At 43.1% G+C, this 19,126-nt stretch overlaps 1 protein-coding gene across 12 annotated transcripts in view; it reads left to right on the forward strand.

The window, feature by feature from the left end:
* The first annotated feature begins 17,344 nt into the window (after nt 1-17,344).
* The window catches only part of SHISA5 (shisa family member 5), a 41,406-nt gene continuing 39,624 nt past the window's right edge, over nt 17,345-19,126 (forward strand). For 4 of the 12 annotated variants that reach the window (XM_072654610.1, XM_072654613.1, XM_072654633.1 and 1 more), the window contains exon 1: nt 17,345-18,334. In XM_072654610.1, the coding sequence (XP_072510711.1) occupies nt 18,268-18,334 (67 nt within the window). In that variant the 5' untranslated portion in view covers nt 17,345-18,267. The remainder of the gene's footprint in view (nt 18,335-19,126) is intronic. The other 8 variants (XM_072654689.1, XM_072654714.1, XM_072654667.1 and 5 more) reach the window with 8 other exon arrangements.

A 19,126-nucleotide genomic window follows, 5' to 3' on the forward strand; every position in this document is an offset into this window, starting at 1 on the left:
AGATGACTCTCTGCTAAGTATTTTGGGGTACGATATAATGGGAAATGTAGGTGATATAAAAACAAGACATTAATAAAATATACTTTTATAAAACAGAGTTATGCTAGGAATATTTTGTTTTAAATAGGGTCTCCCAGCCTCTTTATAAACTCCTTGGGATATAATCCTGTCAGTGAGATCGTGGAGTCAAAAGCTCTGAATATTTCTCTGGATGAGCTGGGTTTGTACCTCACCAATTACATCATCCAAATTTATAATTAATGATGGTTTTTTCCTGCTTTGATTTGATTTCCAGGCCATAGCTATCAGCCATGTCTGTATTGTTATTGACTTTCCAATTTTTATAATTGAGTCACAACTAGTTCTGGAATCCTTTCTGTCTCTCTGAGCCATTACTGGTATGGGGTATGAGAGGCTGTGTTCCAGGGTACCAAAAGTTAAAGGGTGCTGACAGTGTTTACCTTCCTTTAGTGACACGGAAAAAATTGGCTGTAGCATCTCATTAGCTTAAATAATTAATTAGAATAGCACCTGATAGCTGTGTGCATGAATTATTTCTTTACAGGTGACTCCCTCACCCCATCCACACACAGAGTGGCCATACTGTCAGTGAGCTCCTCCCTGACCTAGCCACCTGATCCACCTGAGACAGTGGCTTCCCTAGCAGTGGCCTCTAGAGTCCCAGGGCCTCTCTCTTCCTGATCATAGGGCAATATGCCAGGGTCTCTTTTTCCAACTGCCACCACCACCACCACCACCTGAAAGGCAGGAGGATTCTCAGCTGCTTGCCAAGATCTTTCTTACAGTGATTCCTAGGAAGTAAAAAGGGAAATGCCCTCCCTTGGATTCCTGGCATTTCCCCCACTTTCTCAGTTCTTTCCTCACCTTACTTTGTTTCTGCTTTGCATAGAATGATCAGTTTGTCCCAAACCATCAGTGGCCTTGGCTGCAGGGTGAGGAATTTCAAGACACTTATCTCAGCCAGGTGAAGTGAGAGATAGTCTCATGCTGTCCTACCTGGTGCACTTTTTCAGACTCTCCCTAGCCCATCCCCTCTAGGGATTGCTATGCTTTCTTACTGGTTCATTCTGAAGCTTTCCTAAATCTGTGACCTCTTCAAAATATGAACTCCAAAGCAATAGCCAGAAATTCTGGTGCCTGAGGTAAATTCATTTGGGGGGAGGGTAGAGGTCTGGGGAGGGAGAGCTGTTCAGTAATGGTGGTAGAGAGGATGGTCTGAATACAAATTTAGATGTGCTGGGAGAGAGGATAGCTTGTGGCAGAGGGGAAGAGAGGCCCCTAGGAAGAGAGTGGCACAGTGGCAGAGCGCTGGAAGTGGTCATGTGATTTGTAATGCAGCTGGCAAAAGATTGCAAAATAAAACTCGGGGATGATGGTTACCACAGAAAGGAAATGAGCCCCTGTCCAGGAAGTAAACATGCATCTCCTGGGATTGTCAGCTTGCTGGAGTAAAGTCTTGGTCACAACATACCAATTACAGTTCTGAAGCACACCCAAGACACATGAAGATCACAGTCTTCTAGGCTTTTACATCCTGTGTGGTTCTTGTCCATATCCTTCTACAAATCCTTCCCAGATTCCTCATCGAATGTCCTTCCTTAAATATCTAATGGACTCCAGCGAAACGTTCAGGCAATAATAGCTATTGTGACCGGCTTCCCCTCTTTTCTCAGTCATGTACATCTTTGGTAATAATGCTTTTTAGGACACTTCACACGCTGAAATCAACATCAGTAATATGCTGTAGCCCGCATTCATCTACCATGCACCTTCCCATCATTCTTTGAGTTACCTCACCTACATTCTTGAACCTCCAATCACTGTGGTAGGCTGTGATTTATATCACTTGGAGGATGTGGGTTTTCTAGGCAAGGGAGCAGTACTGCTTCTGCATAACTGGCAGTAGGCTCTGTTTTGGCAGACTTATTCGAGAAGGGATGGGGTAGGTAGGGACGGAAGGAAAGTTGCCTGGTGTTAGGCAATTCCCTGGGTTGCCAGCCAGTCTATGGAGTTGGAAGAGACCTCAGAGATCATCTACCAGAAATAGGGAACTTGCAGCCTTTAGGCCACACGTGACCTTCTAGGTCCTCAAGTGCATCCCCTTAATAAAAGGATTTGTTCTGTAAAACTTGGACTTAGTCAAAAGGCCACACCCAAGGACCTAGAAGGTCACATGAGGCCTCAAGGCCACAGGTTCCCGACCCCTGATTCTAGTCTCTAGTTCAAACTAATTTTACAGCTTACAGAACTGAGAGATCCCAAAAGATGAACTGATTTGTCCAAGATCACAAGACCAGAGCTTAGAAATCACACCAAGGTCTTATATATATTACACGTCTATGTCCAACGCACTTTCTGGTAGGTGATGGTTGTTGGCCCAATCAGCCAAAATCGTACTCTTAGTTAAAGCACTGATCTGACCCATGTCACTTCTGGAGCTCAAAAAGCTTCATGCCTCCCTATGGCTTGAAGATAAATAGGAACTCTATTGGGCATTTAAAACTACTTATGATCACCAACCTATATTTCTCAGACATTTTCTATTACTCCCCCTCATTATACATTCTACAATCCTCCTGTATACCCTACATATACAACATTCCCTGTCCTGCCTTCATGTCCCCCACTCCTGGAACACTTTCCCTTCTTAGTTTCAACTTTTGGAATCCCTGGCTCCATTCAAAGCTCTGCTCAAGTGCTCTCTCTCCCATGTTAGCCATCTTCAGATTGTTTTCCCCCACTCCCACCTACTCTCCTGGCACCTAGATTGTTTTTTTTGCGTTTTGTATGAGGGGGTTTCTCCAAAGTCCCTCTAAGCCTGGGGCTGGCTTTATAGTGCATAGGATATGGAGAAATGACTTCTACCCAGGAATTCAGGTAAGCAAGCAACAGAGACAATGACCTTGCCCCCTAGTCTTGGCTTCTTTTTGTTTCCTTGCCTGCTCTCTCATCTACATGGGAGAACAGAAGAGACATAGATTCAGAAATTAGACCCTGGAACCCCAGAGCTGCATGGTTGTTATTGTTAAAAACATGCTTAGCACACAAAAAAAATGTATCAAGGAAAATTTATTACAGCAGAGTTCAGAGGAATTGAAAGCATAGGCCAAAGTGAACCCCACCCCTCTTTTCAGGAGAAGGGAGTGCCTTCTACATTAATTCCCTCTGAATGAATAGGTAGCTCCCAAGTAAGGTTACAGGAAGACTACAATTTCTTCAGACCAATGTAAGCCCTTTTATACTGTTCCAAATTATGGACTTCCTGCCACGCCATCCATTGGCTATGTGACTTCATGTTCTCCTCTCTGATAGGCTTTCCCTCAAATAGCTCATCAAGCCTGCACACAAGCATGCTAGGTCACAACTTTGATTAACTATCCCCACTCAAAGCTGGAAGTTTTTACCCTGTGGAAACAGAACTCTTTCCTTTGTTTCCCACAGTTATTAAATAACTATTGCAAGGATTATAGCTTAACTTTCAGAGATGAACATTTTGGAAGCATAGTGAATATTCACCATATGCTTAGGTCCAGTGTTGGATTCAGTTATTTTTCTGTTATGTCCAACTCTTTGTGACCCTTTTAGGGGTTTTCTTGACAAAAATCCTGGAGTTGATGGGGTACAAGCCCAAGCCAAGACCTTTTCCCCTTGGATCAAGAGGCCTTTTGTCACATTTGTCTGAAGGGCACTGGAAAGTCTGGCCTTGGGTGGGGGGGAGGGCTCCTTGGATTCCCCTTCCATTTTTCCCAGCCCAGATACTCCCTATATGATCACCATTTCGCATTCTCTTCCTTTGATCCTAGTGTCCTTTGATATTCCCAACTATTTAGCATTCTCTTGAAGTCCAAGTTGCCCAGCCTGGATTGTGGATCCTCCCTGGGTGTGATCTATCAAGACCATCCCTGGGACCCTGAAGTGTCTGATAGAGGGACTCAACCTCTAATATTAAGAAAAGACTAAGCCTGAAGACATTAACTATTTTTAAAACTCTAGCTCTTTGTTCTAAAAATGTTTGGAAAAAAACAAAACCAAAAAAAAAAGTTTGGTATTTGGGGTATGGACCTTTTGCAAGGAAGATAAGTTGCATTGGGCAAGATTCTGAGCTACCAAGACAGAGGAGGCTTTTTGCTAGTTCCAAGGATTCCTGTATTTTTGTAAAAGTGTAGGGAAAAGTTTATAGGCTTTAAGCTAAGAGAGAATGGCAGCAGCCACTCTCCCCTGAGAAGTCAGTGGAACTATCCAGAAACCTGTGGTGTAACACTAGGATGACCCAATGGGATTCTTCAAAAACATATGGTGCCAACTTGATTGTATTGGGGGTTCTCCAGACCCAGACTGGGTGACCTTTTGGGGACTCACCAGGCAAAGATGACAGGACATGAGTGGTCTCAGGCACTGATGGTATGATTATGAGGAAATGGGTGAGATTCTGATGGAGTTCAGACTCTGGGAACCTCCTTGAACTCCCCTTGAATCTTCCCACTCAATCTGGCTTTTCATACCCAAATCTGTTACCCTTAACCTAGCCTGGTCCTTCATTGTCTGATGCCTCCTGATTGCCTCTATCTATTTCCTACCCTGGATCAGTCACCCCAGTCTCATCAAGATCCTCCTTAGACCCCTCCTCCCAGACTACTTGGTCACTTCTAGATTTTTCCCATGTTCTTTCTGTATATAAGCTCCCTCTTGCTCCATGAAAGTGGTCAGATTCTATCTAGCTCAGATTCAATCTAGTTTAGATTTTATCTGGCTGACTTGTTAATGCAAGCCTCACAAATGGTGAGGCTTCTTAAGAGTCAACCCACTAGGTGAATCTTTAATAAACTTTGTTTTACTTTGCCTGAAAGAAGGCTTGGGTCAAATTCATTCAGGCAGGTCCCCGGAGTGTCCTTATTCTGAGGCCCCAAGAATCCCAAACCTCACCAGTTCTTCCAACCTTGGAAGGAACCATGATAGTGTGACTTAAAAGAGAGAGAGGGAGATTTCATGTAGAAAGAGGAAAAAGGATGGAAATCAAAACCGTTTTTGGAGACCAAGAGGAAAAATTTCCCCTGTACCTTCCAAAGCTTGTAATCAGTATTACCATTCTGATCAAAGGAGGAAGATTCAGCAATCGCTATCTGATGGCCTTTGTCATGGGCCAAAAGAATGATCAGTTCAGATACTGAAAAGAAAAAAAAGTTTCATAATATACCCCGCATCTTAGGCACAACTCTACCAGAAACCATTTTCTATTAATTTAATATTATTCTAAATCTAAGAATTCCTAGCCTAGAGAGAAATGGCCAAAAATCCCTCCCATGCCCTTGGACAGCTAAGATTATTTACGGTAAGAACATATATATAGTTCTTCGGCAAGAAAAACAGTTTGAGGTTTTATTTCTACAAATAGAACAATATTCAGTTCCTTCTTTGACCGTTCCCCACCAAAGATTGAAAGATGTCTTTCTCCAAAGAGCAATATGGTAGTCTCTTTTGAATAAGGGGATACTTCCCTCTGTGGGTCACTAGATGGCACAGTGGATAGAGTGCTGGGCCTGGAGCCAGGAAGGTCTGAATGCAGGCAGACATGGTGTCAGACACTTACCAACTGTGTGACCCTGGGCAAGTCACTTACCCCTGTTTGCCTCAGTCTCCTCATCCGTAAAATGAGCTGGAGAAGGAAACGGCAAACCACTCCAGTTTGCAAGAAAATTTCAAATGGGGGCACGAAGAGTTGGACGTGACTGAACAGCAAAAAAATGAAAGTGTTGGACAACATCTCCTTCGAGGTATCTCCCATAAGTGCTTTGCCCAAGGTCCTACAGAGGTATTTTCGCAAGTGAGACTTTAGCCCAGGTCGTCTGAATCTAGAGCTAATATATTTTGCCACGTTGCCTTTTTGTAACTGTTTTTCTTCGTTCCAAGAGAAGGCTCCCTGGGTGTGGGGGTGTTGTAGATGGTCTACCAGGAAATGACTAGGATGTAAAAATAACCTGGAAAAAAAACTCCTAAAAGATAAATACATTTTTAAAAGAAACAGTGTTATAGTAAATGGTTATGCCCTTGACCCAGGGCCTAGTGCCCAGATTTTTCTGGAAATTATAAATGCCAAATTTAATCAGCTACAAATGCTACACCTATGCATTATACTGTATAGAACTTTCGAAAGTGGATACAAATCAGTTGTAAAAGGCAACATAGTAACTGACTATAACTATATATAACGTGATGCAGAATCTGAGCCTGCAAAATGGATTTAGAATGTTTTTCAATGATCAAGCATTGATTTTGTTTCTCCTTCTCACTTCCTCTCTCTCTCTCCCTGAAAAAGAAAAGGAAAAGAAAGCTCTTGTAACAAGCGCAGTGAAGCAAAGCAAATTCCCACGTTGGCTGTATCCAAAAACGTGTCTCCTGCAGACAGTCCACCTCCTCTGTATTTATCATCACTGTGGTTAAAATTAGGAAAGATGGTTAACTGAATAGATTAAGGTGCATAAGATTCAGAAGTCATTGAACACAGTAGCACAATGTTATTAAACCCCAGCGCACCATCAGGGCAAGAATTCACTCACCTTGGACAACAACTGCAGAAAAAATTGGAAAGTAGTCTAGGGGACATTAAATTTATGTCAACATTTCATACCATATAAAAGAGTACGCCCCAAAGCCTATATGTGTCCTGAACATAAAAAGGGAAGACCAAAATCAAATTAGAGGAAAATTTTACCTGGTGTGGATGGGGAAATGTTCATAATCAAAGTTTAGATGGGAGTAAAAAAATGAATAGTTTTGTACCTAAACTTGAAAACATTTTACCCAAGCAAAATCAATGTAGTTAATTTGAAAACAGTTACCTTGGAAAAGTATGTGTGGCAAACATTTCTAACATAGGTCTGATGTCTGAGATGCACAGGGAATTCATGCAAATGTAAAAGAACGAGTCATTCCCCAATAGATACGGTTAAGGATTAGAATATGTATCTTTCAAGGGCAGAAATCTAAGCTGTTCATAACTATGGAGAAAAAAGTATCACAAATAACTGATAAGAGAAATCAAAATTAAAATATCTCTTGAGTGTTTACTTCACACCTCCTCCTAGTTTGATTTTTTTTTTTTTTATTAAAGGGCCATTCCTTGAGTAACTACTTAAAGAAGCCTATTCATTGAATGGGTGTATCTCACTCAAAATGAGAATGTGAGAAGACCTTAGCCTGAAAGGGCCAGGGTCTCACATGGCATCCTGGGCCATCTCCAGCTATCCTGATGAATATCAGGCCACTGGACTCAGATGGCTCAGGAGAAGAAAGTGAGGTTGTTGACCTTGCACAGCCCTCCCTCACTCAAATCAAAGTCAACTGCAAGTCATGTCATCATCTTGATGTGATGGTCTTCGAGAAGGAAGGACAAAACACAAGACTTCAATAAGTCTACCTGAGTTCCAGCACTGTCTCTGATTTATTAGTTGGCTGTGTGAACATGGACCAGTCACCTGACCTCTCTAAGGCTTCCTCATATATAATATGGAGACAATAATTACACCTGCCTCATGGGGTTATTTTAAGCATCAAATGAGATCATGTATGTCTATAGTCCTTTTTATAATTTTGAAGTTCTATATAAATGTGAGCTTTAAAAAAACAAACAGCTTCTTAAAATATCTGGATGTTGAGAGAGAGAGAGAGTGCCTGGGTAACTTGAAGTTGAATAAGGCCTTTGTTTCTGTCTTTCAAGACATCTGCCTATAGAGGATTCAGAGACTGTGGTGAATGCCACAATGAGATGATCTATGATGTTTTGAAGGGTACTTGTTGGCCCATTTATACTTCACTGAAGATGATGGAATCAGGGTTATTGTAGAACTGAACTTCATCCTTAGACCAAGACCCCTAAAAGGGACAGACCTAGCACAGCATTCGCAGAACCAGAAGTGAGCCTGAAAAAACAGAGATAGGGAATATTTCAGAAAGTAGGCAAGTTCTTGAACAGTGGAGCCTGCTGCATTAGCACAGGGCCCCAGGGATCTCCTTGACCCCAAAGAAAATACTGATACAATCCTTCTGTCCCAGAGAGGACATTAGAGAGAGGCAATGGTATAGAAGCTAAATAAATCCCAGCTTGGGGGACTTTTTGGTCCTTGGAGAGGGAGGATATCACCAAGTCCCAGTAGCAGTGCAGTAGTGAAAATTCCTGGATCTGAACTCCCAGACAGGAGTCCTACTTGAATCTCTGGACCTGGACTTCAGGAGAGAAGTTTTTCCAGAATTCCTGATCCTACCTTTCTAGAGGGAAGAGGAAGTGAGCACAGGCCCTGGAGCTGGAGAGGTAGAATGGAAGTGAGCCTCAGTGTGAGGAAGCAAGTCCAGACATCATCCTTCACTGAGTTCTGTGGATTATCCAGGTCCAATGGGAATCTCAAGTGCAAAATTCTCTTTGGGGGAACCCTAAAACTCAGGGTGGTAATATAAGTCTGAAGGACTACATAGGCCCCTAGGTTAGCACAGGACTAAGAAGTCATCTCTCTCAGCTGCATCTCCTTTCTAGGGAAGTCTAGGTAGGATGGTTCTAGGAGTCAAAAAGACTAGAAAGTCCTTGGGAGGAATGTTTTGGATTGTTCATGGGCTCTAGAAAATCATCTATTTATTTTATATTTTGTGTAAAATAATAAAGGCTGTTCTTTATCCAAGGTATATTGTCTATGTGAACGCCTGTATAGGAGCTGCGGACTCCTTCTACTCATCTGGGTAGAGACCTAGAAACAAACTATAATTTCTCAGAGGAAACCCTAGGCAAGACAAAACAAACTAATTTCTTAGGTTCCCAGCAAAGCTAGAAGCATGGGGTAGCTAGGACTGTACAATCAGATGCCAACCTCCAGGGGATTCACTACCTTCCTCCAAAAGAACATTGTTTGGACATCTAGCCCTCTCTTACCTGGCTGTCACTGGGCAAGGGTTTGTGGTCATCATATTCTAATGCTGGGGACAGCCATCCCATGAGGGCAGACTGCATCCAGTACAAGGTCTGGTGTAGGGACGTATAGCACTCCGCTATAAACCCTGTCCAGCCTATGTGCCATATGTCCCTATCCCGGACCTTGTAGGGTCTTGGCCATGTGGTCCAGGTCCCTGGTGTTCCCAGTCCTTCTCTGGTACCTCACAGCACACGCGGCACTCCCAGTAAAGCTCTAAGCCCTAATCTTAGACCTTGCCTTAGCCTTCCATCAGCTCCTGTCATCTATCTCCCTTTTCTTCTGTGCCCTCTGGAATCCTTCTCTGTCTTTACCAAGATCACCTTTACGTTAGATCTTATCCTCCCACTGAAGATGTCCATCTCTTGGTACTTTCTTCAAGGCTGGCAGCTCTTCTTATGCCCACTGACCCTCAAGGCCAGGAGAAGAGGCTGGCATATTCCTTCATCCTCATCTCTCCTTTCAGGCCCTTTCTACCACTGTCACTCAGCACCCACCTCACCTTTCAAATTCATTCCCTCCTATATCCTTGCTATTGTCATCTGTGGATCTCCAGGTCATCTTTCTTCCTCTTCAACTAGTTCAAGACCTGGTTCATGGGGCAGGTAGGTAGATAGAGAGAGGCCTACAGTCAGGAAGGATCTGAGTTTCAATTTGGCCACAGACACTTACTAGCAGTGCGATCCCAGGGCAAGTCACTTAACCCTGTTTGCCTCAGTTTCCTCATCTGTAAAATGAGCTAGAGAAGGAAATGGCAAACCACTACAGTATCTTTGCCAAGAAAACCCCAAAAGATTCTCTTGAAGAGTTGGATATGACCGAAAAGACTATACAACAAAACCTTGTTCAGTTTTCTTTCTCTACCCCCCAAACCTTCCCCTTTTGAACTAACTCCAAGGCTCTCAGTTCCTTCTGAACTCTTCTGCCTCTGACTCTGGTTTGCCTCCTTCTCAGTTGTTTCCCTCCATCTAGCCCAGGTGCTGAAACTCTGCTTTGCAGCTGTTTCTTTTTCCACCCAGGGTTATAACATTTGTTTAGATTTTCCCCCCATTTCTTCTTTGTCCTGAACAAATGCCAAATATGAGCATTTCCATACACTTGGTAGAACAGAAGAGGATTGTTCATGAAACTGTGGGTCTCTATCTAGAGTTTGCTTTTCTTTTTAAATGTAGAATAAATTCAACATGTAACTTTTGAAGTTACCCCACTTGTCTGACCTTGCTTCTGGTCTCTGTCCTTTGTGGGGATGGAAGGTGTAAACCGGCCATCACAATATCACGAGACTTTTGTGAAAATCAGGTTTATTACAAGAGAAATGAACATGCATGTGGAACCCAAAGCAAAGTTTGCATTTCGTAATAGCAGGACAAAGGGAAGAGGGAATACCAGGAAGGGGCATGACTTGGGAGGGGAGATAGCAGCAAAGGTGGGAAATAAGACAAGATCACCACCCCCGGGGGGAGCCAGGTGATAACAAAAGCCTCATTCTTGATGCCTGCTAGACTATGAAAATGGAAGGACCCATTTATCTACATGGGACCCCAACTGCCCAAGTATTGTCCTATCCTGGCACAGACAGCCTGGCACCTGACTTGCTTCCAAAGGACACACAACCCAGGGAGTTCAGCTTAGGGTGCAACAATAAATTATATCAGCTCAGGGGGAGCTTCATCCTTGACACATTCAGGGCCTCCTGCATGCTCTGGGTTCGGTATGTCTGGAAAATATGGCAACTCAAAAAGATAAGTTCAAGGGGCCCTTAACAAAGGGAACCCTTTATTTTTTTCCCTGTCTCCCCCCTCCCTGCACCCAACAGATGGTTCCAGGGTAAATTCTGGGTGGGGAAATAGTCTGCATAAATCCAGAGCTTTTTAGGCCATGGCCTCCATGCTGGCTCACTGAGGACCAAAGTGGAACTGGCCTTCCTTCCTTCCTTCTTCTTCTTCCCCTTCCCTCAGATCACATGGGGTATCAGAGCCTCACCTTTGGGGGCTCTGCTCAAAGGGAATGTCAGTTTTACTCTCTGAAACCTTTTTTTAAAATCCCAAATCACTCTAACTCTCCTTGATTGGCTGACAATAAGTTCCAGGCCAAGTCGTACTGGGTCATTATTTAGGCCCCACTGGCTCAGAATGAACGTAAGTATCAGCTGCTTCTGTTTTGGCCAGAAACCTTGCAGGTCTTCCTCTACCAGATGTAATCTGTTGTTCACCACTAGGTAAAGAGGCCACTCTCTACCTCATTCTTATGAAGCCTGAATCACTGACTAGGCATTGCCTCCATCAAACTGAGACCTGTTAAAGACCTTAGCTTGAAAAGAATAAGGTCCCCTACTGTATCCTGGGTCATCTTGGGTTGTTGTAATCTATATCTGGCCAGTGGGTCACATGGCTCCGGAGGAGAAAGTGAGGCTGGTGACTTTGCACTGCCCTGCCTCACTTAAATTCGATTCGCTAGGAGAAACAATATCGGTTATTTGACTGTACCCTTTTCACAGTGAATGTCTCAGTTAAAAAAAAAACCAACCTGGCAGGAGAGACTAGGGATGTGTGTGTGTGTGTGTGTGTGTGTGTGTGTGTGTGTGTGTGTGTGTGTGTGTTCACCAGGGTGCACTTCAGTTATGGAATTCACACTTTCAGGCAAAAGCCCCTCCCTCTGATTGTTTGGTTCCTCCCAGAATCTCCCTTTAAAGAGAGCTCTTCACCATGCCCCTGAGCTGGCTCCTTTCCTTTCCCTGCCTTTTTCAGCTTTCTTTTATGTGTTACAGCACCGCATTAAAATGTAAGCTTCTTGAGAGCACAGACTGTCTTTCTTTTTGTATTTCCTTTGTTTACATAGAAAGCTCTTAATAAATGCTTGTTTCCTGACTGACAAATCAGCAAACATTTATTTAGCATGTTCTGCGTTCAAGGAATTATGTTCAGTACTAGAGGAAAATAGAAAAATAGATAAAATGTGGATCCTGCCCTGAAGGAAGTTGTTTTAGTCTAATCTGGGCATGCCATGTAAACAAATGACAAGTGATATAAGCAGAACTTATTATGTACAGAGAGAGTCCAGGCAAAGTGCTATGAAAATCTCAGCAGAAGAAATATATTACATTAAGCTGAGGGAAAGGGATGTTGGGGAAGACTTTGTGAAGGAAGAAGCACCTGCGTTGAACCTTAAAGGAAGAGAACTTCAGCAGGAAGAAACAGTGATATGATAAAGAATTTATTACTGGAATGGCTTGAGCAGAGAGCCCAGAAGGCAGGATGATGGACAAATGGAGTAGAATATGTGCAGAATAGGAAGAAACAAAGCCAACTGAAAAGAGTTGGAGCCACTTGTAGAGGGTCTTCAGCGTGGGGGTCAGGAGTGTATATACCTTTCACCTTGACCTCTTCACACATTTCTTTTTTATGTTTATGGAAACCAAGCCCTGTCCACAGGACCTTGCATTGCTGACCACTATCTCCAGTGCTGGTTATTCCTTCTCTTATGTCCCCCAACACACTAGATCAGGAAGAATTGGCATCCTCCTTATTTCCACTCTTTCCTACTATTGAGGTTTAGGGGTGCTGGAACCCTGAAATAGTGACATGTGGGTCCTGCCAAAATGAATTTGATCCAAGCCTTCTTTCAGCCAAAGAAAAATAAGTTTGTTTGTTTTTTTAAGATGCACCCTATAGACTTAAGGAATCTGAGCATTTTTATCGCTAAAGCCTGCAGCCAGATTGAACTGAGCATGGAAACAACATGGATTTTATATACAGAAAGACTGTGGGAGGGATATGGGAGTGGCCAAGTAGTTGGGGATGACTGGAGAAGGGGTCTAGGGAAAATATTGACAGGAATGGCCAGTAGGCTGGGGTGACTGCAGGAGGGATTTAGGGAGGATCTTGATGGGAATGGTCAGTAGGCTGTGAGGTACCAGAAAGGGGCTGGGAACACCAGGGACCTGGACCATGTGGCCAAGGGAGGATGAGGTCTAGATAGGATCAAGGGTGGGAAGTAGCTGAAGGCAATCTGGAGGTAACAGACAAAGAAGGCCTGGGCTAGGTTAAGGATAACAGAGAATTAGGCATAGCAAAAATGAAAGGCTGAATGTCAGATCAAATGGGGAAATTCAAGGAGAGTTTAAGGTGGGGTTTTCCAGGGCCCGGAGAGAAATGGGACCCAAATTCTTTTGGGGGAAGGGGCAAAGGTCTCAGTTCAGGCTGTACCTTGTCACTGCCACTTACAACTCCCACCATCATCTGGAAACCTCCTCTCCTTTGAAGAGGTTCAATTTGTCCACCTATGTCAATAGGTCTAGGTCCTTGTTATCTGGCCAGCTTCCCCAGTCATCATACCACAGGTGGGTTCATGCCCTAAATCTCACCATTACTCATAACTATGCCAGTTTCTTGATGTTGGGCTCGTTATGCCAGCTAGATGTCAACTTCCTTGACAGGAGGGCCAATTTTCATTTCCTCCTATGTATCCTCAGTGCCTGGTGCATACTGTTGTATATGCTTAATAATGATAATAAAAATGATGAGAGCTAACTTTTACATAGGGTCTACCTACATCCTGGGCCTTCTCCAGTCATCCTGAGGAATATCTGGTCACAGGATCCGGATGGTTCAGGAGGGGAGAATGAGGCTGGTGACCTTGCACAGCCTTCCCTCACCCAAAACAAAGTCAAATTCAAGTCATGTCATCATTTCTCTGATATCATGGTCTTCTTCCAAAATGAAGGACGAACACAGACTACGTGCTAGGCAATGTATTAAGCAATTTACAAATATGACCTCATTTGATCTTCACAACAATCCTGTGTAGCAGCTGCTATAATTATCCTCTTTTTACACATAAGGGAACTGAGGCAGAAATTAAGTGACTTACTCAGGGTCACTCAGCTAGTAAATGTCTGAGGCTAAAGTTGAACTGAATAAAAACTTGTTGAATTAAACCTCTAATCATATTTTTCTTTCTATTTCTCCCTCTGCCTCATTCCTCATAAATCTATTTTTTAAGGGACCAGACCTATGATTTTATTAGTATAGGGAACTCCTGATGAGCAAATTCCCTTTGCCAATGCAGATGGGTACCTACTTTGCAACTTGTAGGGTTGAGAGATGCTTGGAGCAATGAGAAGTTAAGTCACTAGTCAAGACCCTGGAAGAAAGTGTATATTAAAGGTGAGGCTTGAACCCAAGACTTTCTGACTTCAAGGTTAATTCTCCATGAAGTCAGGATGCCTCTCCCTAAGCTATTCTTCTCTCACCACAACCACTACTTCCTCTTTCCCTTCCTGTACCCCACCAAGCCATCATCACTGCTCAGGCCTTACTTCCCTCTCCTGGAAGTCTCCATCCTATAGTTAACCAATTAAACTTTCACTGTTTTCTTACCATCTGCTCTTCAACCCTCTCTGCCACTCAATCTTCTGAGCTGCTGAATGAAACTGGAGAAAAACACACCGCTGTGTCCAAAGGGTCCGTTATAAGCTCGCCATTACCCAAGTCTACCGTGGGAGGGGAAAACATTTCCTTTTCCTTGAGTTCCTCTAGCATCCTCCCTCATGGGTTGTCTCAAAGCTCTTCTGTCCTCAAGCACTGTAAGGTCTCTTTCACTCCCCCTCTCAGCTTTACTGAGAAAGGCTCATGTACTGTGAGCTCCCCTTCCTACCTAACTGGATCATTCCGAGCCCTTCTACATTTTCACCCATTCTTTATATTCGTCTCCAAGAAAGAGGAAGTCTCTTTTTACCAAAGTCAATTCTTTTACTTCTGTTCTATATCCCACCCTCCCTGTCTCTTTCAGGACTGTGGGTTCCTTTTCTTTGTCTCCTCTTTTAAAATCTTTCAGTATCTACCTACTGGCCCTTTCCCTACTGCCTTCAGGCATGCTCTGATTTACCCCAGCCTTGAAAAACTCTCACTTGACCCTGTCATCCCCATTAAGGTAGGTATCCTTTTGTATCTCTCCATTTCCCTGCCAAACTCCTACAAAGAATTTCCAATACTCCTTTCCTCTTCTCCATTCATTTCTCATTCCCTTTTGATTCCTTTTTTAGCACCAATATTCACTTGAAAAGGCTCTCTCTACGGTGGTCAACAATTTAACTGCTGATATCTGATAGGATCCTTGATCTCTGCAACTTTTGAGACTATTTATTATCTCCTCTTTGTCATTTCCCCTCCTCCTTTTAGACATGTGGCTGCTCTTTCCTGCTTTTCTTTCTACCATAGCTCACCAATATTCAGTCTCTTTTGCTGAAGCATCATCTATTTTCTGTCACCTTACTGTTTTCTTTAAGGCTCAGTCCTACAACTTCTTTTCTATTTATATGTGTTTTCTTGGAATTTCCATAGGGTCAAGTATCATCTTAGTGCTGATGACTCCCAAATCTATACATCTCTCCACTGAACTCTAATCATACATCAACTGCCTCCTGGCTTTCTCCTCCTGGCTATCCCATAACATTTCCAACTCAAATATCCAAAATGAAACTCTATCTTCCCCTGTAGATCTTAACTTTTTTGTCAAGGACATCTGGTCACCCAGTCAAAACCTGTCATTTTTACTCCTCCTTCTTCCGCACTCTATTTATTACCATTTTTTTCTTTTTAAAAAATTTGTTCATTTTGAATTTAAATACAAAAAGAAAAATGTTCATGTACAAAGTGCAACCCAACAGGATTCAATGTGAAACTGAATCTCCATTTCACTGTAAACTTTTAAAAACTACATAATAAATACGACACATTGCTTTCAAAGCTACCCTGCTTTTCTGTGCTTCCTTCTGAATTTTCTTTTGTTCTCGGTAGTGCATTTTTAATTGTTTTTTCTCCAGCTCTACCCAAACTGCACTTGGGAAGGCCACCATTAGACACAGAGGAATGTGTGTGTTTTTGTGTATGTGTGTGAGTGTATAAAACTATATTATACATACTTGTATTTATGAGCTCTTTCTCTGGAGGTGGATAGCATCTTCTTTCATAGGTCCTTTGTAGTTCATTTGAGTACTTGTAATACTCAAAAATGACCAGGTCATTCACAGTTGTTCTTAGAACAATGTTGCTATTGCTGTATCCAACTTTCTTTTGGTTCTGCTTACTTCATGCTCGGTTACCATCTTGTCCATTCTACCTTAACAATAACTGTGAAGTCAGGTGTTTTGTTCTTTACTTTATGGTTTGTATTTATTATGCATACTGATTTCCTGGTTTTCCTATTCTGCTTTGCATTTATTTCGTGTCTTCCTATGCTTCTTTGAATTTACTCCAACCATATACTAGTTTGTTTAGCCATTCTCTACTTTGTTTCCAGTTTGTTACTACTGCAGAAAATGTTACTATAATTATTTTAGTATTTACGGGATCTTTCTTTCTGCCTTTGACCTTGGAGTGATTGCTTGGCAATGGGATCTCTGGGTGAAAAGGTATAGACATTTTAGTAATTTTTAGCATAATTCCCATTCTTTCCCTACTGTAGTTGTACCAATTTTCTTTTTTCTATTTATGAAGTTATAAAGTTCTTTTTTTCCCCCTAGAGACAGCTTACAAGGTGATGCAATAGATAGACTGGAGTCAGGAAGATGAATTCAAATTCAGCCTCAGACATTTGTAGCTGTATAACCCAAGACAAATCTCTTAACTTGTTTGTCTCGGTTTCCTCACCTGTAAAATGGTGATAATAATAGCATCCATCTCCCAGAATTGCTGTAAGGATTTAATAAGATATTCATAAGGTGACTACAACAGTGACTAGCCATAATAGTCACTTCATAAATGTTTGTTTCCTTTATTATAAAGTTAATAATCATTAACAAGAAATGAACAAAAAAAGAACATGTTCAAAGAACCAAAAATGGAGGATGGGATATGAAACAGAATTTATGCTACATACAGTTAAGTGCACATTAAGTTAAATGTTAATTTAAGACACACAAACACGCCAATTCCTTATTAAATAAAATTTCTTTCTTTTAAGCATGACACTCCTCTTTCCTGATTTTCCTTCTACATCTCACCAATATTCTCAGTCTCTGTTGCTGCATTGTCATCCATTTTCTGTGCCTTTATTGCTTTAATTTAATATGGTAATATTAAAATTGTCATGTTTGTGTATGTCCTTCTGAATTTTTTTCTGTGCATTTCCTATATTCTATTTTTTAAAAATATTAAAAAAATTTTTGCATTTATATCAAACTACTAAATTCACCCATCCCTCCCCTATAAACATAACTCTTTCCTTGCAACAAACAAGGATAGTTCAAGCAAAATAAATCAACACATTAGATAGCCTGCAAGGGAAAAAAAGGGGATCTTCTGCACCTCTAGCCCCTCACCTCTCTCTCTTAGACTAAGGAATTTTTTCAATTCTCAAAATTAGTCTTTTCTTTTTTTAACTAAGTAATTTATTTGTTTTCGGTTTTTTACAATCACTTCCTTATATCTTAGATTTTCCCCCCTCCCCGTCAAAATCGGTCTTTTCAAGCCTTGATTAGTCATTGCTTTGGTATGAGATCTAAAGTCTTCCAAAGTTGGTTTTCCTTTACATGGCTGTGGTCTTTGTTTGGGTGCAGCTTTTTTTTTGTTTCGCATCTAAGCAGATTCAAGTCTTAACCAAGACAGTTTCTCGCATCTAAGCAGATTCAAGTCTTAACCAAGTCAGTTTCTCGGCACTTCAATTTCTCCCGGCACAATAACAGTCCATTACATCCATGTATCAGAATTTGCTCACCGCAATCGAGGAGCGCCCAGGTTGTTTCCGGGTCCTCGCTACAACAAATTTGATGCTATAAATATTTCTGTTCATTCGGGTTGGACCGGGGTGCTCCTAGATGTTTCTAAGCTAGATTTAGGGAACATGGTTCAAATTCGAATTCGAATTGATGGGTGGAGCTACCCTGGCGTCCTGCCCCTCGGGCTCCGGGGTATAACCCGGGGCTGAGCAGCGGTCCCCCGAGAAATCCTAGGGGTGCGGAAAAGAGTAGAGGCGCCGCCTCTCCGGGTTCTAGGACTCCAGGGCAGCGGGGCGGGGAAAAGGAGAGTGGAAAGACGAGGGAAAGAGGAGGGAAAGGGAGGGGGGGAGATTCCGGGAACAGGACGGGGCGGGGCCGGGACCGGGGCTAGAAGGAAGGAGGGTCTTCGTACCCGTCCCGCTTGCCCCCGCAATTCCGACGGGAGATGCTGTAGGCTGCCCCCAGCCGCCGGCTCGGACTCCTGCTCCGGTCCTGACCCTGGTCCCACTAAAAGGACGGAGCGATCAGTAAGTCCGACGGTCCGTCCGTCTGTCCATTGGTGTGTCCCAAGGTCCTACCATGGCGGCTTCGTCCTCCTTTGGGAGCTTTTTCCTTCTCTTGCTGCTACTACCTTCACCGCTGGGCGGTGAGTGCGGTACCGGGAGAAGCCACGGCTAGCCCCAACTGGGAGCCGAGGGGCGAGGGATGGGGATGGGGTGGGGAGGGGGCGGGGGAAGGGGGGCGTCCTTCATGGACGCGGATGGGGGGCTGGTAAGATCGAGCCATAGAGTGCACGTTGGAGTGAGCGCCGTCCTCCACCTCACCCTGGCCCGGACCTATAGCCCACCCTTCTGACTGTCCTAATCGGGAGGAACACATCGAGCCAAAACTCAATTCGCCTCTCAACCCTGCTTCTCACTCTAGCCCACTCTTCCATTTGAGGATGTTAGGATCCCAATCCTCCAGTGGGTAACTTCCCTTCTGTGACCTCCATGATCCCAACCTGACCCTTTGCTTACTAACCCCAACATTCTAGTCCCAGGATTAGGGAGAAAATTTCTAAACTCCCCCCTCCCCCTAGATCTTTGCTCGGAGGGGGCTTGAGTTCTGCCAAGACTGTCTGTCAAACCCCCTTAACCCAAGATGTTCAGGAGAAGGAATGAGGTGACAAACATTAACTTTTCTGGGCCTTAAATTTCCTCATCTGCAAAATGGGGATAATCCTGTCCTGGTTTCCCCAACCAAGAGGGTCAAGAGAGGCAAATGAGAGAATGGCTTTGAAAGGATACGTAGCTTGATGTTATTGTATAGCAGTAACTTAAGGGCTGGAGTAAGCCCCGGGTGTAGTAGGACTTATGTGGCCTTGAGTGGGGCAGTGCATAGAGCACCAGGCCGAGGGTCAGAAAGAGGCATCTTCCCAAATTCAAATCTGGCCTCA

This window comes from Notamacropus eugenii, chromosome 1 (genome assembly GCF_028372415.1).
Source record: "Notamacropus eugenii isolate mMacEug1 chromosome 1, mMacEug1.pri_v2, whole genome shotgun sequence".
NCBI lineage: Eukaryota > Metazoa > Chordata > Mammalia > Diprotodontia > Macropodidae > Notamacropus > Notamacropus eugenii.